Consider the following 26165-nt stretch of genomic DNA (forward strand, 5'->3'; position numbering starts at 1 on the left):
GGGAACAGGCAACAACTCAGTGCAGTTATACAGAGTCCTCCAGCAGTTCCCATGGGACAGAAGTGCCTGGTTTAGGCTACAGGCAAAGTCCTGTCCAGCTGGCAAGTCAGCATTATAATTTGGTGTGATGCATCTACTAACTGAACCCTGTTGGTTTCCAAGTTGCCCCAAACATTTATTTAATTCTCTAAACCCAACATAAAGTACCAGCAATGTTACTGAGTGAGGCCATCCAGGTGGGCACTCAGCAGAGCATTCTCCACAAGTAGCCCTCCTTCCACTGGGCTTGGTGCAAACCCCAACAGAGAGTCTCGGGGGGGATCTTTCCACTTTGCTTTGCCAAAAGCTAGTTAAAATCAAACAGCAGAATTTCTCAGACAATGTCTCTTTGGCACCAGTCCTGATTTCAGGTATCAACAGCCACCTTAGGTGCACCCTGCTGTAGGCAAGGACAGACACAACTGGCAACAGCTGGGCATAACCTGCTTGAAAAGGAAACTGGCTTAAGTGGTTTCCCTTGTCTACACTAACTGCATGCAATGAGGCAGCTAGAGATATTACTCCTGAAATGAGGACAAGTATATACCGCTCATGCAAAACTGCTCCGAAGATGATGCGACCCATTCCAAGCTGACTCTCTCAAGCATATGGTATTGCTAAAGGCACCGTGGACTGCTACATGTCCATTCCCAAGATCCACACTTTGAAAAGGGATGATGAGAAATGGGAGAGAGTTCACATGAGAAGGATGACAAGAATGAGTCTGGATCTGGCAGATGTGCTGGATGGTGAGAAGGTTAAGGAGCTCAACCAACTGAACTTAAAAATAAAGAAAACACTTAATCACTCAATACTGGTCTGAACATACCTACATAAGGAGGGGACTGCTGAGAGTAGAGAGCGAGTACAAATGGAAGCCAAATTCAAAGTGGAAATGAAGGGCAAGTTATTAAGCGTGAGACTAGTTAACAACTGGACCAGCTTACTTAGGAACACAGCAAATTCATTGTCCCTGCAAGTCTTTGAATCACAACAGACTTTATTTCTACTAGACATGCATTACCACAGTCAGAAAGTCTGGACTCAATGCTGGAATCTGCAGATGAACATCTATGCCCTGCCTCGTGCATGAGGCCAAACAAGATGGTCATAATAAAGTCTTCTCACCCTACAGTCAATGACTCCAGGGACGAACCAGGCCCTTCTCCCGGGGTGGTTGCCACTCCAAGGAGCCTCCACTTTACCCTGCTGTTTCTGCGAGCTGGGGCACCCGGCCTTTAATTAAGTCCAAGCAGTACTCCAACAGGTGTGAGGGAAGTGGGAATGATTCAAACAGTGTCAGGGCCAGCCGGTATAATAATTATGTGGTTAAACATAGTAATTAAAACCAAAACTAAAAAGAAAGGAAAAAAAAAAGCCAAACTAATCAATTCCACTTAATGGAATATATGTGAACACGGAGCAAGAGCAGGGAGGGGGAGGGAAAGCCAAGTCTTGTGTGACGTGAATGCTAACTGTTTCCAAATGTAGCCACTGCTGCAAAAAGCCTGGGGCCTGGATGTCTCCTACAGTAACTTCCAAGTCTCCCTGGAAATGGGCTCAGTCTTTTTCCTCTACCTGCTGCTGCATCAGAGCAACTCCTGTGATAGCACAAAAGACTTTAAATCTCAGCTTTAACTGCCTTGATTGAATTAGATGCAACAACACTGTAAAGCGGCCTCTTCATTTAAGGTATAAGCATGGAAGCTTTCTTCTCTCTGCTAACGGCTCTCTCCCTGGTTCTGAAATGATGAGTCGCTTGTGGGCTCTGCTCTTTAAAAAAAAAAAAAAAGCCATCTGATAAAGCAGGTTATAAAACGCGCCGTGGTAATAAATGGAGAGCAAGGAGCCGGGTGCAAAGCGAAGCAGAAAGCGTGGATACTGTTATGGGGACACGTTATCCGGGACGTGATTAATATATGAGCTGGGGTGATTATTGGGGATGCGGCAAGGGATTTTGCATGCTGGGCTGAAGCAGTTATTGAAGGGATGTAAAGGATAGAAACAAATTTAAGATACCTGAACTGAGCATTTGGTGTTCTGCAGATACCCTGGGAGCTATGACACGGAGCCTGAAGCAGCAAAGCCAAGGTTTGCGTTTCTTGCCTCTGAAGCTTAATACTGAGACACCACATTGCCGACGCTGCAAGTATGGGCACCTCTTCGCAGCAAACTGTGCGCGGTCTCTTTTGCCTGTCGCTAACAAGCACTCTTCCCATTCACACCAAAACCTTTGACAAGTTTACCAGTGCTCACAATGAAGCTGGTTGGCTGCTAAGGGCTGACACAGCTTTCACTTGAGCTGGCGACCCACCCATTTTGCAGCAAGGATGTAAAGCTAAACCATATTGAGTCCTCCAATGCTTTCCCACAATTCCCTCTATCCAGAAGAGCAGACAAATTCTCCCATGATTCACTGGGAAAGAATTATGGAGTATCTCAGTATACTGCATTGCAAAGGACCACAGGATATGATCCAGGCTCCTAGTGTAACGCAGAGGAATGTATTATCAGGGAAGACACAATATGTCAGGTATGCCTTTGGCCTGTGGCTACATTGCCTTGCTCTCTCTATGTCTCTCTACATTGCCTTAGGCATGGCTAATCTATCACCCAGGTGAAATTTGCAGCAAAGACACCTCGTACTCATTCAGGTTTGCAATGCTGTAGGGAAGGGATGGGAGAGGCAGGAGACAATGCAGAATGGAGGCCACAATGGAGAGGAGGTGCAGTGACAGTGACACAGATGTGGGCCCTGCTGCAGTCTTCCCTGGACAGATGCTGTGTTCATAATGTATCCGGTAGTTTGACCAGAAGACTACATTTCCAAATGCCCCTTCTGAGTTGGCCGTAAGCATTTTTAACAACCTTGGGCCAACCCAAGCTGAGCCAGATTTTGCAGCGTAACGAGAAACTGCAGGTCTCACTTGAGTTCGGCAGAAGCTGAGATACTCCTGACCTTCTACAAAACCAGTAGTCAAGCACTCCGTTTCCTTCCTGTGAAATTGGTGTAATGCTGCCAGACTCCTGAGGCTCATGTGGGGCTTAGCACTGAATATCTGCAAAGCACCATGTGGTCTTCGAAGGGAGGATGCTCTTGCAGTGCACGTTTATCCGACTTACAATGCCACTACCCTGGCAGCATCCATTTCAGGATGAGCTGGTCCAAGGCCCAAGAAGCACTCCTAGCTCTTTTGTGTCCCTCTGCAGGAGAAGAGGGCCCTGGCATAGACTGATGGCAAATGCCCATGAGAATTACAGCCAGGTTCCCAGGCATAGACTCGGCTATCGGCTCCTTTTTATGAGCCTTCATTGTTATTACCACCTATTTCTTTTTACATTCCTGCCAAAATACTAACATTAATCTCCCTCGCACCCTGCAGGCAAAACACAGGTAATTGGATTTATATGGGTTAGAAATTTGTTGGATTTTTTTTTTTAAACACACACGCACACATGCGTGCGTGCACACACACACGTGTGCACACACAAAATAAATAAAGAAAGGGAGGGAAGGCACTGCCCTGCTGTGCCATGTCCCGGGGCTGGGGGAACAGCAGGCTGGTTTAAACTGAAACCCCATTAATCTCAGCTATCTCCAGCCAGCACCTTTCTTCTCTGTCCCTGGGCTAGTTGTGTTGATTACTTGGGCCTGATTTAAGAACTCCTGCCTTCTCAGAGCGCTGAACTTTACAAGCTTCCTGTCGTGCTGCGCCATGTGGGATCCTCTTAGTTCATTCTCCTCAGCCCTCCTGCTTTTTTTGCTCTCTTTTCCTTTCTTTCTTCTGCTCTTCCTCCCATCATCCACTTTCTCAGTCTCATTCGATCATGCCTAACTCCCTCTTCCTTCTTGCATGGACCAGTTGCTTTCCCCCACTACTCTATCCCATTTTCTCTCCAGGCAGAAAAGGAGCTCAGCCCTCTCACTGCACCCCCACCCTCTTCAAGTCCTTCGTGCCCAAATAGCAAAGGCTTGGACTTCCCAGAGAAGAAGACAAGCCAAGTGTCAATTTTCTCTTGCTCAGTCGTCCATGGGGCCATTCCAAGGGTCTTTGGGCTAGGACAGGGATGGAGCAGGTGCCTTCTTGAGTTCCCTTCCAGTCCTGATTTTCTATGATTCTATATGGGGTAATTCACCTATGGAATATGCCTGAATAACTTCCCATGCAGACACTATTCTGGAACAGAAGTGATTGCCTTCTGTTATGGCTTGCTATTTGTATTACCACAATGCCTAGGAACCCCAGGCAAAGACCGGATCTAGGTGCTGTCCAAATCCGGAAGCCAAACCTGGGTCCTCCCCAAGGATTTTCTAATCTATGTCAAAGACAGGAGACAACAGATGGATAAAACCAAACAAGGAACCGCCAAGAACTAGTCAGGCAGTTAGTTAGCATGGGCGGGAATGATCTGGGCACACCAGCAGCCAAACTGTTGCTCAGTTTTTTGGAGAAAAGGCCACCCTTGCAGCACAAGCTGGTGGAAAACAGAATCCTGTTCTGCACTGAATATTTAGCTGCAGGCAATCCACAGTGCGCTCAAGTAATATCTGATTTGGGCAGGGGTGGGCAAAATGCAGACCATGGGCCAGATGAGGCCCTCCAGGCCATTCTATCCGGCCTGCGGGGCACCTAAAAATTTTAGAAAATTAATATTTATCTGTCCTGCAGGTCTCAATGGCTTGCCAAAACTCAGTAAGCAGCCCTTCACTCAAAATTAATCACCCACCCCTGGCTTTGGGCATTTCTGATCCAACTCTATGTTTCCAAACACAAGTTGCGCACTGCAACGGAGACAGAGAAACTCCCTCCCTTCTCCTATGTCTGGTAGCACACAAATGGGCATGTGCAACCCTGGCTACAGGACTGAAAACAGAACATAATGGGGATGCTTTAGCAGGAGGTCAGGGCCAAGAGCCAGGGGGCTGCAGCAACAAAATATTTCTATCACCATCTGGCATTTAAAGTCCCCATGATGAGAACATTGCGTGGTTGCTTTCTTCACAGAGTCGAAGGAACAAGCTGGCTGGTGGGAACGGTCATGGGAACAGCCAATTCTGAGCAGCTACCAGCAGATTGTCATGGGAAACGCATAGACAAGATGAGACTGTGTGTATTTGCCCTAGAGATTTGACCTTGCAGAGCTGTGGATCATCCAGTCAAGGGGCAGGAGCATGAGACAAGCGTGTCCAATCAAAACAGCTCAAATGGCCAAAATTCACATTAAACTACTCACAACAGACCAGGATTTATTCACAGGATTGATTTGGTGAATTACTTTAAATTAATACAATTGGAGAAAAATCCTGTTCCCTCCTGAGGCTGTTTGCAAAGAGACTAAGAAAGTCAAGAAAGGTGAAAATCAGCTACTCATCATGAATTGTCTGCCTGGCCGTAGTCTCCAGAATATCGTTTAAAATTGCACATTTAATTTTTATAAAAAGCAGCCATGGTTTAGGGCTTTGAGAAGTCGGCAGAAATTCTGGAAGTGGAAAAATTTGGATGCGGATCCATGTACAGAGCAAGACAGGGAACACAGAAAACCCCTGGGAAGATGGGAACTTGAAATCCAGCTGCTGTGTCCTGATTTCTTTTTGTGGCATTAACACCTGATCCCTTTCCAAAAACAAAGACTAGAGCTCTTGGAACAGTGTTTATTATCTAGAGGAAAGACAGCGATTACCATTTACAGTCCAGGGGAGTTTATTATGCCGACAGAAAGATCTAGTGTACTCCATAGCAAAGGGATTACAAAGCAATTCAGTCTCACCCTCTGTAGCTGAATATTGCTGCTGCCAAACACATCCGACTAGTAAAGCTCAAGAACTTGGTGTGGATGTTGGCTTCCCACTAGAAAGAACTACAAGAACCTCACCAGGATTTCAATCCTAAACCTCCTAGAAGAAATTGTAACTTTCGCCCCTTTTCTGTAAAGCCGAAAAAGGCTTAATGCAGTCTGCAATGCATGTTTTTAAGGTGAGGGCTGCCAGCCCAGGTTTCTAGTTGCAATGTTACTATCTGAAGCCATCCGTCGTCTCATCACAACCCTGTCTGTTGTATTCTGCCACTTCTCCTGAAACAGGAATAACCAGCAACAGAGATATAGCCTCTGAGCTTCTGCCCAGTGAAGCCCATGTCTGAAGGACCAGGTGCTGACAGACACAGCAGTCAAACTTTGCTGATTTACCTCCCAGGGGTTGTGTGAATCCTAGACTGAAGCTACTATAGCGGTGGGAGCAGACTTCTACCAAATCCAGCCTGCTGGCTTCAGAGGTTCTCAAGTAGGATGAGAATAACAGTGGCAGAACTGCCATGGCAAAGACTCCAGGATTTTGCAAGAGCTTGACAAAGGGATGTTAAGGGGCTGCAGAAATACCAGGCATCCTTCTCACTGCTGCCTCCTGTGTTCCCTCCTTAACATGAGAGAACCCAGCCTGAAACATGGACAAGAACCCCAAGGCTGTTCAGTCCCAGGCTTTTATTACGGAGGCCCCATCACATTTGCAAGGCCACCGTATCCGCAAGTCCGTAAGAGCATTTGTCTTTGTGCAATAGGTTGGCACAGAGGGAGCTCGCCTGCAACCCAGCGACCTTTCTCCACCACCAGACAATGGCTCTGATATTACAGTGAAATTAGTGGGCACTGTAATTATAACTATCAGGAGCAGATAAGACAAGTTAAATACCAGCTACCTAGGGAGAAATTATTATGCCAACCAGGAGGATCCAAATGCCAGAATCTATGCCTGTAATTTCAGCGAGTTGCCAATTACAGCTCCTACATGCAGCAAGATCTACCTTGGAAACGGCAGGTATATATTTAGCTTCTTTGGGAAACTTTTTTGGGGGAAGGAGGATGAGGGAGGGGGCAGAGAGAGAGCAGAGATTCGCTAATCTGTTCTTCGCCAAGCCTTGGGCTTTTAGCATTCGCACGTAAAAAGCAGCAGTCTCTCCACACTTCTCAGCACAGATTTCAATAGCAGAGATGTAGCTACAATCATTCTTTTCTCTCTGGCGCTTCCAGCTATAGATCTCAGTGGTGAATGAGTGCCATTATCCCCATTCAGCAGATGGGGACACTGAGGCGCAGAGCAGGGCAGTTACTTGTTTGGGGCAACCCAAAAGGTCAATGGCAGACACTACAATAAGTCCTGTCTCGGCTCTCAGACCAGTGCCCAAATTTGCTGGCCACTACTTACTGCCTCCTTGGAGAGGTAGTATATTGCCAGCGCCTCGTCATATGCTAGGAAATAGACTGCAGTAGATTATTGTAAAAAACAATGAAGCATTGTCAGAAATAATTAAAACTATAATTGCAAAAATAAATGAAGGAACAACATCTCATGATGTTTTATTCTAGCTTTTTATTTTAATTGGGTTTGTTCACATACTAATTGGCAAAATTCAGTGAATCACAAAGTCTTCTGTGTGAATTAGCACGATTTTGCTGTTCACTTTTCTTTTCTTTTCTAGTGGTGATGGACTTTGGGGCGGGCGAGGTTTAAGCTGAGGTGAATAGGGGCACGTTACTTCAAACCTTTTTTCAATACAGGGAAAATGCAGTTGTGTTTTTATTTTAGACATAACATTTCTCACAGGTTGATCTCAGACCACTTCATAAACACTAGCAAGTTGCTTCTCACAGCTTCCCTGTGAAATAGGTGTTGCCATTCCCATTTGACTGATGTGGAAATGGAAGCACTGGGTGTGTCTACACAAGATGTTTTACTGAATATTAATCTACTGTGTAGTAAAACATCACCATCTACATGTGCACAGCAATTTCTGTCCAGTAGATTAGTCTAATGTGCTGTTTTCTAGTACCTGTAGATACAAGTATTAGAAATCAGTGTATTAAACTAATGCATTGAAGTACACATGTAAACACTGACCAGGAGTAAATTGCTCCCAATCAGCCTAAGCAGCAGGGGGGCCACAGGAAGCAAGGAGAGCTGTCCTGGCTGCCAGGCAGATGCCTCCCAGCGCTGTGAAGATTGGGACGCAGCTTCCCGGCAGCCAGGACTGCTCTTCCTATCGCAGTCTCCATGAGGCCATCCCCTGTGCCCCCTGCCAGCCCAGGTCTGGCTGCTGCATTGGGGCAGAGCAGGGCTGGAGCAGCCCTAGACTGAACTGTTCCTGTCAGGAGCAATTTGCACCCAACGGGCACACATTCAGATGGAGCCACAGGTTAATGTGCCTGAATTTTCTGTGCAGAAAATTCAGGCACATTCACTGCACATGTAGATGTGCCCACTGAGCAGTAGATGAACTGCCCCCCAGTTCTGATCACAAGTCATCAGCTGCACCAGAAAGGGAACCCAAACACCTTGCCTCTCCACTATGCACAAAAATTAGCTACTATTTCTTAAATGCAGATAAAACTATAAAGCCTTGAAAATTTCGGCAGCTGCTGTTTTATGAACTATGCCAATGTCTGTTATAAAAGGTTGGTTGCCTGGCAGCCTAAGTAATACCATGCGGTTGACTATATATCCAAATTCTTATTTTACTTTAATATTTTCCTCAATATCAGCATTCTCTCTATAAATAGGAAGATAGACTGGCTGATTTTGAGTTGCTCTGAGTTGAAAGGTATGTAAATGCATTATGAGAACTATTGGTTCTTATGGTAGAAAGTAAGGTGCAATCACTGGTCTCCATCCAAAATACCCATAACAGGTTTACTACAGCTGAAATGGGACCCTGCAGCTTGCCAGGAGAGGGAGGCTTTGTGTCTGCAAAGATGATGATGAGGCAAGGGCTCTCTTGGGAAGAAGAGGCAGAGAGACATCCTGAGAAGGGAAACTGCTGAGGCTGGGGATAGCTACTGTCTGCTTGGAGAGGATCCTTCTTTTATTCTTCCTGTAAAACACAGAGCTCACTCCCTGTTTCAGATCTCATTCTGAATATTAAATTAATCCCCACCCCGTACATGTTTAAGAGACTTTATCGTAAAAGGTGACGAGCCTTATTAAAATCCGTGAGAAGACGCAGGTGTGCAGGACCTTTCTGGGTCTGACCCTGATTCATTTCCATTTACAAAGTGGGGAGGGCTGTGTCCCTCTGGGTAAAAGGGATTGCTACAAATTCTAGGGATGCAAAGAGCTCTTTGCATCTAGGATCTTTGAGGATCTAGGTTCTTTGTCTGTAAAATGGCTGGGGAGCCCTACACATCCCCAGCAATCTCCTATGACTATAAAATGAACTCTCAAGCTTGTCGGTTGAAGAGCAGATCTCCCAAAGGCATAACAGAGGGAAGCTGACACAGCTACCTCCTTCCCCAGCCTGGGCGTGTACCCTGCATCTCTTACACCGGAGACCTACTGCAAGCCATGATCAGGGCAAAATGCAGCAAGACTGATCAGTTTTAAGGGCGGAGAAGAGTTACAGCTTTCCTGCTCTTGAAGGGAAGAGAGTTTGAAAATCATTATCCCAACACGCTGTCGCCCTACAGGATACTGCAGCCTGTTGCAAGGTGCTGTCACACTTCACCATCCCCTGCATACCAATACAGCCTGTCCCTGCAGGGTACTGCAAAGCTGCCACTGAGAATCTTTGCACGTGCATTCTTGGTACACTGTCTCTTGCTGGAGACTACAGCCTGCTGCCCGTGGCCACAGCAAATCCACATCAGCTCTGTCCTAGGTGCATAGTTTCTCCCAGGACATTGCAGAATCAGCTCCATCCCTGATACACCCCAGCCCTGCAGCATCCCACCGCCCACTGCATGGCTGCCTTTGCCATTTCTTGGCAACTTACAACTGCCGTGGCACCTATTCAAGGGAAGCGGAAGATTCCCTTCATGGGTGAGTTGCATCTGTCCGTCTCAGAGAGCTGAGCTGAGTGGCAACAGCTGGTTTGAACAGTGAAGGCACTGCCAGCCTCCGAATAGCGGAGTTCAGACCCATGGAGTTTGCTCAGCTCCAAGGAGACAGCTCAGTCTAGGGAGGGCTGTTATTTTTTTCCTTTAAACAGAAGCCATGCCAGCCTCCTGGGCAGGACAGAGCAGCACAACAGACATCAAGGAAGGTGATGCTCTTGCTTTGAAAACTTCTTGGGGCTTTGCGCTTACTCCCTGTTATCTGAACCATTCTGGGAGAGGCCTGGAGGGTTCAGCTGACTCACACTGGGGGCGTCATAATGTCAGCGCTCCACACTGGGAAGCACCGAGTCTGCAGCAGTGCCTCGACCATCTCTCTGCATGCTAGGGCAGGCACCCAAGGACCAAACAGACACTTAAGAGGGGGCCTGTCAATGCCATCTGGAAATGAGGCAGGCTGGAAGCAGTCCACCATAGCCTGGCAGGGAGCTGCCATGGAAAGGCACAGGGAGAGTCAAGCATAAACCCTGCAGCTGAGCACACGGTGATGCCAGCAGCACACCAGGGCTAGGGGAGAGCCTGCAACAAGGATAGAAGGGGGGAGGAGTGGAGAGGGCATCACGGGGGAAGGAGAAGAGGAAGAGGGGAGAGAAGACGGAAATGGTGAGGAAACAGTGGTGGGACAGAAGTTAGAGGGGGGAAGAACAGAACTGAGGGGGAGACAGGGCAAACCAGGTGAAAGCAGAGTGGGGAATGAACAGGTCATGCTAAAATTGAAGGGAAAAGGAAAGAGAGGGGTGTGGGAGGGAAGCCACGTAGCAGGGTTGAGACGCAGGGAGGGGATACTCTGGGGAGACAGGAACCGTGAGACTGCAGTTCTGGGGAGGGCTTTTTCCCCAAGAGTCCTGCTACCAGGAGAAGGCAGGGAACAGTTCTGCTGGAGAGTGAAAAGTTTCCTGCGGGAAGGTTCACACACCCGACAGCTCTGGGGCCGGTGGCTTGGCCAGCGTTCCCGTTTGCCCAGCCAGGCACTGCGCGGCAGTCTCCAGCAGCGCGGAAACAGCCCGAAAAGTGACAAAGGAGATCAAAGCTGGCCCTCTGCTGGCAGAAATCTGGCAGTGCACCCTGGGACACCAGAGGGACGGTGTGGGCCCAGCCCCATCCACAACCGCGGACATCAGACCCAGGGGCTGCACCCGCTAAGCCTTGGGGCCTTTTTTATCCCTGTGCCTTTCCGAGTGCCACTCGGATCTTCTCCCTTGCCTGATGTGCTGCTCTGCTTTCTGCTCCCTGTCCTACCTGCCACCGTGCTGGCCGTCCCCGGTCTCCCACGTATACACACACAGGCTGCCCACGCCCTTGCAGCACACGTGCCGCGGGTTGACCACCCCTGCGCTGACTTGTTTAACAAATGCACCCCAAAGGAACCAGATTTGTCTCTGTCTCCCTGCTGGAGCAGCACAACTAAGTGCAGGACTTGAGAGCCAGGAAAGTGCTCTGAATGATCCAGCCAGCCTCCACGATCCGAGCTGGGCACTGACCCATTTGTGCTGCTTATTCTCAAGTGGTAACCACTACAGCTCAGCTCTGGCAGGACACAACTAGACCTTAAACTGGATAGAGGACAAATGGGGAGCTGCAGAGGCCCGGCATCACTGGATGGAGAGCAGGACCGGGCTTCAGAAGGGGCGTCAGGATCAGTTCACTTGAGCCGGCTGTTAATGCCGGCTCCAGCGCCGGTCTGGGAGCACTGGAGCGCTGATGCTCTGCTTCGGGGCGCCGGTCTGCTCTGCGCTTTCCTTCCTCCCAGCAGGGATTTGCGTGCTCATTAGCTAATATTTGGCAACGAGCTTTGAAAAGCGGCAGCACCGCTCTGTGCAGTTCCTTGCTTTTACCAGGCTGAATGGGTGGGTGGGAGGCGTCCAGCTCTTCCAGTGAACCCCCCTGCCCACATATTAGGGAGATGAAAGGCAGAAAGTGTGCTGGAGACTGGGCCGACGCTCCCTTCAAAAGCCCCAGGTACCTGGTTACCCCTCTCAGAAGCTGATCTCATTATCTCCTTTTGCTCTGAACTTTGCAAAATCACCGAGCTACCATCTACCCGGGGGTCAGCCACAGAGCTAGAAACCGGCTCTTGATCCCCAAAGCACAAACACCTCTCCAGACAGAGCGAACGCAGCAACCGCGCGCCGGTCACGGTCGCAGCACCGGGCTCTCGCCCGCTACGGGGGCTGGCAGCGGAGGGAGGACATGACACGCTTCGCCTGCGTGTCATCCCTCTGCCCTGGCAGGGAGGAGCGGCAGCTCTCCACTGCGGCCCTGCTTGTTATTCCAGGTTCGAGGCAGGGAGACGGCAGCGCGGGCTGGGGCAGAAACTGCCACCGAAGACAAAACCCGTGGGTTCGTGTTGTCTGACGACACCCCCCCACACCGTCCCCTTTGGTGCTGCTTCCCCGCAAAGTACCGGCGAACCTGGAAAGCACCAGCCCCGTGTGCCTGACCCACGGCAGCGCTGGAGGTCCTCTCACCGGGGGCAGATGCGTGGGGCAAGGGCCACGCGCAACCCGCCGTCCCCCCGCGCCCGCGGGCGGCTCCTACCTGAGCGTGGCGCTCTCCCCTTGTCGCACCGTCACGTTGTCCATGGCCTTGGGGAAGGCGGCATCTCCGCTGCGCACGGGCACTCCTGCGGGCACAAGGAACAGCAGCCTGAGCCCCAGCGCCACCAGCCCCCGCCAGGGCGCGGCCGAGCCCCCCATCCCGGGCGGCGGCGGCGGCAGCGCGGAGCTCCCTCCCGGCGGCTCAGCGGCGCCCCTGGCAGCCCGGCCCCCGAGCGGCGCGGCGCCCGGCCGGCATCCGCGGGCTGCGCTGGGGCGGGAGGGCGGGCGGGCGGGCGGAGGACGGCGCCGCCGCAGCAAAACTTTCTCCCCCGGGAGGAGTCGGGCTGCAACTTCCCGCGGGCGGCCCCGCGCCCGGAGCGGCGGGAGGAGGATGCTCAGGGCGGCGCGTCCGCTCGTGGTGGCCGCCCGCCCGCCCGCCCGGCCCGGAGCATCTCAGCGCCGCCCGGGGGTTGCCATAGCAGCGCCGCCTGCCTGCCCCGGCTCGGCTCGGCTCGGCTCGGCTCAGCCCGGCTCCGGCGGCGGAGCGGCGCCCGCGCGCACACACGTGCGTCCCGGCGAGGCCGCCCGCTTTAACCCGCGCCGCGCCGCGCTCCTCCCTCCGCGCCCCAGCGGGGCTCCCTGCCCGCCGCAAACGGGCTGGCCACACTTGGCTAAAAGGGGGTGCGGGGGAGCCAGGCTGAACGTGCCCCACCTGATCGCCCCCTCCGCAGCATGCGCCAGGTGATGGCAAATGCCCTGCAGCCACAGCTGCGCCCGTGCCTCCATCTACCTGCACGCCCAGCAGCAACGCGCCACGTCTGTGCCATCCGAGTGAATGGGCAGGGCGCGACAGAGCTGCCTTGCTTAGGGCAATGCACCACGTTGGTGGCATCTGAGTGAACGGGCAGGGCATGCTTTCAGGACACAGCTGCCTTGCTTAGGCCTGGACTGTAGTAAGATGCCCTTAGAGTCCCCACTTGTGCGGGCGAGAGAGGTACGTAGCGTGATTTGCCTAGCTGATAAAGGCCAGTCGTGTGGAGCCATGAGATGACCCTACAGACATCACTAGCCAAGAGCCTCGCCCCACCAGGACTCGCTTTGGCTCAAGACAAGAGCTATGGCGGCAAGATGCCAGGGGGATGCTGACTATGTAGTATGGATAAACAGGACAACAAGGCCCAATGAAACTCAGCGTGGAAGGGGAAAGGCCTATGTGGCACCACTGGGAAAGGGAAGGCCAGGGTTTCCATCAAAAAAGACTTCACAACCATTAAAAAGTTTGCTTAACCTTGACTGTTTAACTTGGCCAATTCCCTTAACCAGAGGAGCTCATGTCTGACAGTAGCAGAAAGGCTTCTCCTCCTTCCCTAGTCCATACATTGCTACAGGGGAAGCCCACACGGTCCCAGGGATGGAGCAGCCAAGAGCAAGGAGTCTGCCAGAAACCAACTGCCCTCTGGAGACTGCTGCATGCGCCACTGGAAAGACTGGCTCAGCTAGTGCGAGTGAGACCGGAGCATTTGCCAACCTGTCTAGTAAATTGGTGCTCACCCCTGGGACTGGAGGGTGCTACCAGGCAATGTTCATTTCAATAGTTACACAAACACAAGTGCACACATATGAGTGCACACATACATAGAGGGAGGCATTCAAAAGGAAGGAATCCTGCTCTACAATGGCCTGATTCAACCTCCAGAGAAGAGGATACACATGCCTGGGTGAGGAGATGTATATGGAGGCAAGGTGAGGGTTGGGAGGGGAGCGAGTGGGATGGATGCATAGATAATTCAGGGCTATCTACAGCTGAGCATGGGGGAAGGCAAGGGAACAGAGTGTGCAAACATTGTACATATTTATGCAACAATCCCTGCCCAACAGGGGATTTACCCCATGGAGTAAGGTGACTGCAGCCAATTCACCCAAATTACACTAACCCCAGGGGCCACTTTGGACAGACACCAAGGCACCGTGCAAGGAGAGCGCTTCTACCCAGACCAGCCTCCTCTGCTCCCAGAAGCACGGGCAAGATAAACACCAAGCGCTGGAGCGCAGGATGTTTGGGTGGTGCTTAGGGCAAGGGAGGAGCCTTGAGCCAATTAAATGGAAAAAGCAGCACCAGCCCAAATGTCTGCCCTTTTCCCACACGTGCTTCGGATGAGAGGGGAACGCTGCCATCTGGGTAATCCCAAACCTCCCCCACCACCTCCCAGGATCCTGCTCTCCCGAGGCACTTCCCACTGGAGTCTCAGGGTTCATCTATGCCACCCCCACACGAAGGCCAGGACTGCCATCAAGATGCTCACCCAGTCCACTCTCCCACACAGCGCATATTGCCAAAGCCTGGGAATTAGGCCACATACTGGGTTTTGCATGGCCCAGGGCACTCACAAAGGAGCTCATCCAAGACAGAGAGCATGCTTCCAGGCACATATGGCTTACATTGCCAAATTACCTGACTTTCGCGCACCTTAAGTGGGAGTTGGGCGGTGTGGAGGGGAGACAGAGTGTACTTCTGGACACAGCACTCCTAGCCTCACTATTGAGGCAACATAGACATGCCTTAAGGTTTGTCCACAGCCCCCTGGCTGAACGCAGAGTGATTTACACACACACAAACACATACACACAACCCGCACACACACCTTCTTTCCCCCACCTTCTCGTGTAGCGCACTCAGAAGCAGCTGCGGGGTTGTGCCACGGAGGCAGCTGCATTCTAGCAATGGGTGAAGCAGCCTCTGCTTTTTTTCTGGCATAGATTTTAGTCGAGTTTCTCCTAGACATAGCACTCCGTGCCATGATTAACGATGCATCCAAAGTGAGCGTGCTGATATCAACAGGAGGGGCTAAGAACAGGGAGAGGGGGAACTTAGTAGGAAACATTTTCATTGGTTTGTTGCAGGTTCCTGTTGCTTTGTTTTCTTCACTACAGGAAGACTCGGGCTGCAACCCTGAGATCTGTAGGTGAAGTCAGGCTGGCGGGAAGCGGAGCTGGGGTTCAGTCTTTTCTAAGAGGAAGAGCAGTCTTTCATTAAGGCATGGGGCTGGATGTAGGGCAAACTCAATTTCACAACTACCTGGGCGGCAGTGCAGATGTACTCTTTGTCCTCCTGTGCCTCGGTATTCTGTCTGCAAAATGGGGATAATATCCCCCACTCTCTTCATCACCTGGCCAATTTAGACTGTACGTTTTTCACTTTGGGGATTCTCTTATTGTGTATATGGAGGCCATGCTCTTAGTGGAGCCTTAGGGTCATAGGGACAGAGAGGCGGTTAGCCGTAACAGCTGATGGAGAAGATGGAGCCATTTGCAAGATTCACACTGTGTGGGTGCTCAGGACTGAGGCCTGTCTCTAATAATATCACTGACTAGAGAAGTACACGGTGCCTGGCATGAGGTCCTTGGGGCATCTGGCATTCAGCAGTGGTGGATTTCTGCTCATCATTGTGACGTTAACAAGCCCTGACCTTCTCTCATCATCCCACAGGCTCAGAAAGAAACAGAGACTGCCAGGACGAGTCCGTCCCCTCCACCCCCCTCACCATTCTTCCGCCTGATTGTCAATCTCCAGTTTTATTAGTGGTGCAGTTTGGCCACAATCTCCCTTGGAGATTTCTCCCTGGTTGCTCTAATCAGGAGCTCGCAAATGTCAGGAGTACAGGCCTGGAAGTAATTAGTGAGGGACGGGCAGACGGAGGGCTGGAGAGTGAGTCAGGGAACAGGACTGGCGCTGCAGCTGGCTGGAAAGCACAAGGTGAGCAGGCAGCAGGGCTCCTGGGAACCAAGGACTGAGGAACCCAGTCTTGTTTTCCCATCCTGCTGCTGTTACTGGATTTTCACTCCATCTCCCAGCACTCCAGGAAACAGCTACCAGCAGAAGGAAATGAGTCAGGACTTCTTGGCGCCTGAAGCAAAGATTGTGCTGTCCAAGAGAGAGAGGAAGAGACAGCAAGAATCCCTTCCAGCTGCAAGCCAGGGACCCGCTGCCCTTCTCCTTCCATCCCTTTGGCACAGGGAAAGTTTAAGAAAGGCCTGACAGAGTCTATTAACCTAAGTCACTCCCTGCGTCTTAAGGCCGCACATGCCAGCCTCCCCTTCCCTGTCTTAACCAGCTCATGAATCTGATACATCATGGATCCAAGCCCCTTCCCACAACATGCTAGCCACTGCTCCCTGTCAGCCACCTAGGACATCACCTTTAATCAACGTGGATGGGGGGGTGTTGGTCCGAGGAGTGACATTTCAGTGCTATCAAACTGCTGCAGAATAGCCCTATCTGAGCTATCCATCCCACCCACTGCTGCTGTCTGTATTGCAGTAGCACCGAGTGCTCCCCAGCAAGATCGGAGCTGCAGTCCAGGCACAAATAGATCTAGGTGCACAGACTAACGATGCATAATTGCAATCTAAGCACACAGCAGAAACGATCTTCAGCCCCTTCTTACAGATGGCAACATGCAACACAGCCACAGGTCCTGAATCTCAGGCTAGACCTATGCTAGGAGCACTTTATCAGGGTTGGCATGTCTGTAAGCTTGAAGCCCACAACAGCAAAGCATTCCTGCTGTGGATACAGATCTACCAACAGAGCTGCCCTATGCGCCGGTTGGGGGGAACCAACCCTGACAGGCAAAACCAAGATACATCAGTAAAACACGGCTTTGCTGCTCTGAATGCAGCAAAGTCCTATTTATAAGGGCTTTCTGCCGGAAGAGCGCTAGCTTGCCACACTCCTGACCACGCAGCAATGCCAGTGGAAACAGAAAGCATATGTAGAGCCTCGCACCACAAGTAGCCCTTTCTGTCTGACCCAAGATCACACGCGCATATCTCAGCAGAGTCAGGAACTGAACTCACAGCTCCAGATTCCCCACCCGCTGCCTTAAATCACACGATCATCCTTCCTCTCTGCCTTACACCATGCTTAATATGGCACCCACCAGCTGTGTGGCATCAACATGATGGAACCGTGTTTTAAAGTGTTTCCAAGCTGCCCTTGAAGGAAGAGTCTCTCCTCTTTCCCCCTTCCTCCCCCCTCCCCCCCCTTTCCATCTGTCCCTCCCCTCCCTTTCCTTCCACCTTCTCTGCTCTGGCACATTTGCAGCTGCTAATTTTTACCCAACACATTTGCGAATTAATTCCAACACGTCCCCTCCCTCCTCCTGCTCGCCTAAGCATTCCCGTTCGTTACCGACTATTCTTATTTCCTCACCCACAGGGTACGCTCGGCGCTTCGCACCCGCACTGCTGATGAAGAGCGTTGACAGATACTGTGGCTGGGAGCCCATGACCAATTTGTAGCATGCGCCCCTCTGCCAGGCAACTTAATACTGCATGATAATCAAACCTCAAGCTCCAAGCAGGGGTAAAAAAAAATAAACCCAACTGATTGTGGGGGAAGGGTCCATCAGGGAGGCATCCCATCCCCATACTGGGAGTCCAGCTGTTTACCCTCATCAGGGCACACTTTCTCATGAGAACTGCCACAGCACGTACACACCAGCTACAACCCTGATGGAGCATCTTTCAGGGGAAGAGTAAATCTCTGACCCCATTTGGCTCTTGACCTCTCTATTAGGGCACCTGCCAAGGTGGACAGTTCTGATGGGAACACCTACCATCACATTTGTCCACACATGCCACCTGATAGACATTCATGACTTGTGGTTGTTGCCAGTCTGGACTGGAGATGAATTGGAGCTCAAAGGCTCCCTCCCTCCTCTAGCACCAGCTGGGGTAGTCATCCAGTCCCCCACCTCCGGAGACAGCCCTGCAGGGTTTTCTGCCTTCCTCTGAAGCATCAGGTGCTGGCCAGTGTTTGTCACAAGAGTACCTTGACTGTTGCCATTAATTCCCCATGTGCCCTTGGGAAAGGCATTTCACCTCTCCATATCTCAGCACTCTGCCATGTTCCCAAAGGCATCTGCATGACTGGAATGAATGGGCACAGTGTATACATCTTACTGGCTCTGCTAGGTACGATCAGAGCACCTCAGCCGTGTGCCAAGTCTTATAGCAGTGACACAAGTTTAGGGCTGGAAGGGACCTCATGAGATCATTGGGCCCAGCCCCGTGCTCTGGGCAGGAAAGACTGCTGGGGTCAAATAACCCCAGCAAAGTGTGCGCCCAGTCTCCTTCTGAAGATCTCCAGGGTAGGTGCCTGCACCACCCCGCTGGGAGTGATCACATGAACTGTGAAGAAGTTTTATCCTTATATCCAGTCTGAAACCTTCTTCTAGGAGTTTATGACCATTGCTCCTGGTTTTCCCCTGGAGCTCTTTGGTGAATTAAAAGAGTTAAAAGAGAGGTATTTTTACCTAGGTGGTAATGGGTGGTCTCTTCAGAAGAGGGGAGGAAAGGTTGGGACTCTATGCCTGCTCTTGCTATACAGCCCATTCCAAGTCCTTGGTGTTGCCATAATTACCCATCTCTCCAAAGTGCTTTGGGATCTTGAAATGAAAGACCCGACTGAGCTGCAAAATATTATTATTGTGTCACAAATACAGGCATGGAGCGTGACATCCCTACGCATCTAAGCAAAGAGATAAGCCGAGCTGAAGGATGAAAATGCCTTGCTTAGAACACTAAATGCCTTTTAGAGCCACAAAGGGAACAACAAAAAATACCAGCCAAGTGCTTTCCTTCTTGTGTAAATGTTCCTTCCCGGATGAAAGTTTCTCTAAAGCCGTTCCGACTTAGCTGGATTTACTGCTGCCCCATCTAGTCCACATGACCAGCTCTCTCTATAAGGAATATTCACCTCGTTTCTTTTCTTCTGAAAAGTAAGCCTGTCAGACACACCTCTCACAGATCAATTGGGCAGAATGTATTTATTCAGTTTAATTTTTTTTTAGTTGTTTTGTTTTATATTTCCACTAAATCATGAGCTTTCTGCAAACGGAGCTTTTATATTCTCTATTTCTGCAGTTAATGTATTTTACTGTCTAACTTTAGTAAAAACTACTAGGGTAATTGTCAAGAAATGTAATCTATTCCTCATACTGATAACTTCCCTGGAGTGAGCTCTGTAGGAACAGCAAGCTCAGGCCCTAAGAGGAGGAGGAAAGTGCCTCACGTTGGTTTATGGCACTCACTGCTTGTCAACGCTAATACAACGTTGACGGTTAAATTTACAGCGAATGCTCAATTTGACCTAATTATTTCTGTGTTATGGAACCACCTGAGCTCAAGGCTTCACCATGATGCATGTTGTATGGGCACTTACTAAACACAGGGCCCCTGCCCCAAATTGCTCATAGCCTAGAAAGGCACACAAAAGGTAACAGAAAGAAAAACTACTATCCTTATTTTAAAGATGGAGAACTGAGAAAGATTAAGGGTCTGGATACATGACATAATTATGCCAGTGTAATCAGCCTGACGCCAATGTGCACAAGAAGCAGACGCACGCCGTACAGCTCTACACCACTGTAGCTTACTTGAAATTGGTGTGGAATTACTCCAGGAAAAATTGGGGGTAAAACTACAGCGGTGTAAACTTCACATGTCCAGAGTTATTCCATGGTAATCATTTGCCAGGGGCCAGTAGACAACTATCTGTTCTCCACCACCTTTCGGTGAGGTGCTATAATAGTATCTAGTACAGCAGCTGCCACCGATTACCTGATCATCTGCCTGCTTCAGATCCAGGTTGACTTAACACTGGATCTGGCATGCAGAACCAATGTAAAATGATTAGGGGCACATGAGTAGTGAATCTGGGTCCTAAATGCTTCACCCAAAGGCACAGACAGCCTATTACTGAGTTTCCAAAATATCCATCATGCAGTTCAACCAGGAAACTGTCCTTGATTCTTTTCACGGGGACCTCAAATGACACCCTATATACAGACACATGGGCACTGTGGAAAGTATAGGTTATAGTTCAGCAAGGCATTTAAACTTGTGCTTAATTTGGAACAAGTTAACAGATTACTTTGGCTTCACTAGGATTACTCCAATGTTTAAACTTAAGCATGTGCTTAACAACCTTGTTGAACTGGAGACACCCGGATCATTTACATTGTGTTCATAGGAGATCGCAAAGCGGACACAATGGTACAGGCAACCATATTACAAGAAATAAAAAGGAATTCCTTATTTCAATTAACTCTAAGCACCTAGAACTTACTACAGGTCCACATACAGGGTACCCACAAACCTCGGAGCGGTTTAGAAAGGGAGGTAACTGCAAGAACCATAGAAAGTATTTGCAACGTGGTTGGAAAAACATGGAAATCTAAGATTTTCATGTTTCACAGTTATTTTTGAAAACGATCCAGCTTATTGTGAGGAAAGCAAAATGTTGAGATTTTTTTTCAAGTCAAGCCAAGATTTTTCTGTCACTGTTGTTGTTGAGTGAAAATGGGGGAGTTTTCAATTCCCTTTTCCTGAAAAACCTCCATTTGTAGGGGGTAAAAATGATTACAGGCATATGACATTTTGCTTGGTTGCCAAAATATTTCAACATCAAACCAGGCAAAAGTTTTCTGTTTCAACAAGAAAGAAAAAAAAACCAACATTTTGTTTTTTGCCAGCGCACCATTTCACAGATGGAATGACAAGAACATTGTGGTTTTGAACCAGCTTGTCAATGATTATGATCAGTGTATTGCACGCACCAAGAAACTGAAGACGAGGATGTGGTGTAGAAATAGCATGTCCTGCGGCACTGATGGGGCTGTACTAGGTCACCCTTGAGGTCCCGTCCCGCCCTATATTTCTAAGGGATAAATGACCCACTTAAGCTCACAAAGTGACACAGTGGCAGACTAGAGAGAGACCCCTGGAGTCATGCGCCCTATTGTATATGCTCGTCCTCTAAAGCAGAGCTTCTCAAACTGCGATACACGTATCCCTGGGGGTACGCAAGACATCTCTTGGGGGTTAGCAGGAGAAATTGTATAATGGTAGATTTAATTTTCATGATAACAACTGGCATTTTGGGAGTTAAAATATACAGTATATGTTGGCAGGGGCACATGGGCAGCTGGCAAATCTGGAAGGGGTATGCAGTAAGAAAAGGTTTGGGAACCTCTATCTCTAAAGCATCCCCTACTGCTGGATACAAGGCTAGATGGACCTTCAGCCTGTCCCAGTAGGGCTCTTCTGATGTCCTTATGACCCTAACTCCTCAGGCTCTGCTTCAACCACCCTCTGCAATGCCGACATCAGTCTGCTGATCCTGTTCTTATTACATGCCCCCTCACCCCTGCACTATTTGCAGTCAGGACTGGAAGCAAAATGCATTGCGATATCATTAATGGCTGACTTTGCAAAGCCCATCCCCAACTCTCCTGAGATTCACAGCCTTGAGAGATTCAGAGAAGAATGAAGGTTGGGGCAGATATTCCCCATGAACCCCTAGCTCCTCATCCTTTGGGCTTGCCTGTCACTACCATGAGACAAACAGGTCAAACAGAGGAGAGAAAGGTCTGGCAGAAGTCTAAAACAACTTCATTGAAAAATTCTTCCCTCGGCATGTCTTCTAACCAGTCAATGGTCACAGCTGTGAGCAAGTTAAAAACAATAATGGAAGAGGGGGAGGAAATAAAAGCAGCTCTTAAGGACTCTGAACTGTGCTGGCTGTTGTTCATTCGGTCAGATAATATTTACTGCAAAGTAGAATTTGGTGTGGGCAGGAGGAGCTGAAATGGAGTGGAGGAGGCAAGGAAGCACAATGGCAAAGGGAGTATAAATCTCCCCCATGCAGCCCACGGAGGCTGAGGAAGAGGTACGTGGATAGCAGCCATGGGCGCACAGGTATCAAAAGCAGGTGATAGAGAGAACCAGAGAGCGACTAAGAAGGAGAGGGCATGAAGGGAAGGATGGAGGGAAAAGCTCAGGAGGTGCTAAGCAGGATGGGGAGCACAGGACCCCACACCTGCTCCGGCAAGATGCTGCACGCTCTCCCTTACAGCAGGCGTGAGCTCTGCAGGCACCAAGAAGCACCTTGCTTCCACAACGAGGATCAGAGCCAGCCCGGTGTCTCCTCTGGTACACTCATTGTCTCCTCTGGCACACTCATTCTCCACGTGTGCCCTGCCCCTGTTCTCTGCACCCTTGTGAATGGCAGAAGCAGGCTGCCATGTATGATTGCCTGGGATGGGGGGCAGCACCAAACACTGAATCTGTCTTGTGTTCACCCCAGAGCCGCCCTGCCTGCACACGTGCGCACATACGTGAAAGGAGAAGAAGTGCTGGACACCTCTGACTTCACCCACACAGACACACTACAACTCGCTCGGGCAGAAAAACACTACTGTGAGGCCTGCCTGATGCAATGTCAACCTGAAAAACACGTCTTCCCATTAAAGGAATCACTCAGTGGAATGTGAATTTATGTTGATTTCTCCCTGCAATCTCCAATGACAGGCCCTACCTCTGGACACTGTTGACAAGAGAGAGCCATTTGGGATGGGGACAAGCCGCAGGGGATACAAGAAGTGGGGGCGGCTTGTTTGAGTGGTTCTTTTGGAGCAAAGGATGTGATAGGGGCTTCCTACATGTAGGATGCCCCCTCTTCCAGCCCAGCACATGGCCTGGACTCTGGAGCTGTAAAGGGAAGAGGGAGGCTGATGAGTCCTGGCATGGCCTAGAGTGCCACAAAGTAGGTTAAGGACAAAGCCAGGTTGCTGAGCTCCTGTCAACAGGACAACAGCATTCACAGCTCCTACAGGCTGAGATCTCCCCAGGGGGAGGGAAAACATTGTCCATAATGTCATGCCCCACTTCTACAGACCAGGATGCTGCAAAAGAAGTGACATCCCTCCTGTGTAGAGCACAGAGGAAGGGGAGGGGTGAAAATACTAGAGTGGAGGAGGACTGAGGAGCCACCAGTGTCTCCACTGCTTCCTGAGACCAGAAGGCGAGGTCTGTTTGAACTCAGAGCTGGCAGCATGGAGCAGAACGTGCTGTTCTCCATCCGTGAGACTTGCGCTGGCCACCTGCTCTTGTGCATGTGGAGGGCTTTAGTTAGCTGACAGAGCATATGTCCAAGGGTGGGAAGGAACTGGGAGCCAGGGGAGACTCCCATCCCAAAACAGGCATTTGTCTGGGGGTGGCACAGGCCACCCCAGGCTCTCAAAGTGAGTCAGCTAATGATGTCCCCCAAATCCTGCAAGATCACTTACCATCCCCTCCCCCCTCATCCCCCTTTTACCAATGAGGCACAGAGAGGAGAGGTGACGTCCAAAGCCACACAAGGAATCAGTGGCAGAGGAGGAAATGAGCACAGATTTGCTGGCTGTGCTTTGGTAGGGGGAGATGGAGAGCTTCTGTCCTTAGCCAAGCAGGGATAGGGGGAATCGTATGTGGCAAGCTGCTGTTGGGGAGAGGAAAGACATGTGGGAAGAGATCCTGCCTCTTCCAGCAGAGAGAGGATATGAGACACAAAGACAGAGATAAACAGAGACGGAAAATCCACTGTGCCCTACTGAGATGGGGCCCAGGACACATGCTGTCAGCACAGCTGGGAAAGTGCAAGCTCAGGTGCCTAGGAAAGGCAAGTCTTCAAGGAGGCACACGTTAAATCTGATCAGACACCACTGGCATAGCTTGGGAGCACATCCTGGTCTCCACACTGGATGGCGAGCCTGGCTCAGGGCTATGGGTTGACAATCCCAGTACAAAGGATGCCACATTAACCTCTGTGGGCCGGGCCTGTAATGCCTTGGCAAAGGAGCCAAGAGAAAGGGGAGGATCATGGCAGGTCAGGTTAGAGGTTCAGATCTCCCCTTTCCATGCCTGGAGTGGTCAAGCTGTCACCAGCTCAGAGCCATGAAAGTTGTGGGACTGAAGCCTACTCCATGATAGAGTAGACTGGGCTCTTTAACCCCGGTCAGCAGCCAGTCTAGGAGTGAAGCCCCAACAGACAGACAAATGGATGATCTCCTTTACTCCAGCAGCTCCTGCAGCCAAGCTGGTTCCTCAGACGACAGAGCTAGCTGCAACTGCATATTCATCACCGCCCCACGCAACGGGGCTGAAGTGCTCTGTTCTAGCTGAGAGCGGCCTGTAAATGAGCAAATTATCCACTCGAGTTCCTCTTGTAACCACTTGCGGGTCTCCCTAGGGTGGCGGCAGGCACGCAGCGCTCTCCAATCCACCAAACCCTGCACCTTCAGCACCACCTTCCACCCGTAAGGGCCTGAAAGTGCTGACTGAAGCCCCTGGCACCGAGCTTTCCCTTAGCTGCAGGTCTTACCACCCAGGCTCATGGGTGTCATTATTCATCCCGCCGTGCCTAGTGTGTAGGCTCATTAGAACGAGTGCTACGTTAAGTAGTTAGTCAGGCTCCCCATAATTCTTTGTTAGTTCGGCTAAGGGCCTAGCAGCCAACTCACACTTTGTACAGCCTTTAGCCCAGACACTTGTGCTGAGAACGGTCTGGAAAAGATCTTTCTCCTCTACGCTGAACTGGATAAATTGTGCAAATTTAGCCCTTTTCTACACTTCCTCTATTAAAGATGCCGGACAGTCCCCAGGAAGAATCTGCATGCCTGGTATTGTAGTATTTTTGGAGACTTCTGCTTTGGAGATAAGCACATGTGAATGAGCTCATTTACAAGATGATGGGCTGTAAGTAAGCGGGCTGTGAAAGGGGTCGCGTGCAGCTACAAGCCGAGAGTGCTCTGCGAGGATGCACCGCAGCGGAGCGCGGGCCAAGATCTGCTCGCTATGCTTTACAGTGCTGATTGCCCAAGATTTCTTATCGCCCCGATCAATACACTAAATGAGCTGTGCTGGAGCACTCTTCCGAACTTTTCCTCATAAATTAACTGCTCATCGATGCACAGTGCTGCTTCACCAGCAGATTAGCGAGTGGCTCCTCCATAAACCTCTTGGGCCAGACCCCGGCCACATGCTCTGGTAGGACAAATTGGCTGGTGGTGATTTCCCCTTGAAGCAGAGAAATCCTCCCATAGCTGGCACAGTGGTTGTAAGCCAAGCCCCACCCAGGGAAAAGAGGTCATGGCAGTGGTAATGGTTGCACTAGTCCCTGCCCATGAAAACAGCCCCTGGACCACAAGTTAGAGCAATCCTGAGTTAGTATTCAGGGGTCCAGATAGCCTCTTACCAGGGTCAGGATCAGAGAGCTGTGAAAGCTTCCTGCCTGCACAGAAGTGCTGGCCCAGCTTCAGGCTATCTGTGGAGACTTTCGGGGCCCATCCACATACCCAGTGTATAGTCCTTATGATCAATTATTTATGCTCTAATGGCATTTACACAGATCTCAGTCAGGTCAGATTGTGTCAGACTGTACACACACTTAATAAAATGGCAGTCTCTCCTCCAAAGAAGCTACTTTCCTTTGCAGAGGGAGCGGTAATGGTTAGAGACTGAGATTGCAGGCCAGGGCTCCTGGGTTCAAGCCCTGTCTCAGGGACTCTGAGCATGTCTCAACTTCTCTGTGCCTAGGTTTCCCCTACCTATAAAACAGGCTGAGAATGCTTTCCCTGGTTCTTGGAGGAGTTGTGAATCTTAATTCATTAACATCTGCAAAACTGCTTTAAGGCCTTGGGGTGAAAAGTACTATATGTATGTGCATATTATTATTTATTACATTTCTAAATATGCACTCATTATGTAGCTTCTAGGCTCATTTGTGGAATGAAGAGAAGCATAAATTATCATCAGAGAAATTAGCTTCCTACACTAGATGCTGTAAAAGGAAAGTGCCCCGCTTTTAGGTGTACTGGGAGGCACAGG

The 26165-nt window shown here is 50.2% G+C and overlaps 1 protein-coding gene across 8 annotated transcripts in view; it reads right to left on the reverse strand.

Annotated features, from left to right (window-relative positions):
• Nucleotides 1-26165, reverse strand: part of LOC102574673 (opioid-binding protein/cell adhesion molecule) — a 749440-nt gene that overhangs the window by 285178 nt on the left and 438097 nt on the right. For 3 of the 8 annotated variants that reach the window (XM_059719855.1, XM_059719858.1, XM_059719859.1), the window contains one exon: nucleotides 12457-12541. In XM_059719855.1, the coding sequence (XP_059575838.1) occupies nucleotides 12457-12541 (85 nt within the window). Of the gene's footprint in view, nucleotides 1-12456; nucleotides 12933-26165 lie in introns of those variants that run through there. The other 5 variants (XM_059719853.1, XM_019487278.2, XM_059719856.1 and 2 more) reach the window with 4 other exon arrangements.

The sequence above is a fragment of the Alligator mississippiensis genome, chromosome 16 (assembly GCF_030867095.1).
Source record: "Alligator mississippiensis isolate rAllMis1 chromosome 16, rAllMis1, whole genome shotgun sequence".
Classification (NCBI taxonomy): Eukaryota; Metazoa; Chordata; order Crocodylia; family Alligatoridae; genus Alligator; species Alligator mississippiensis.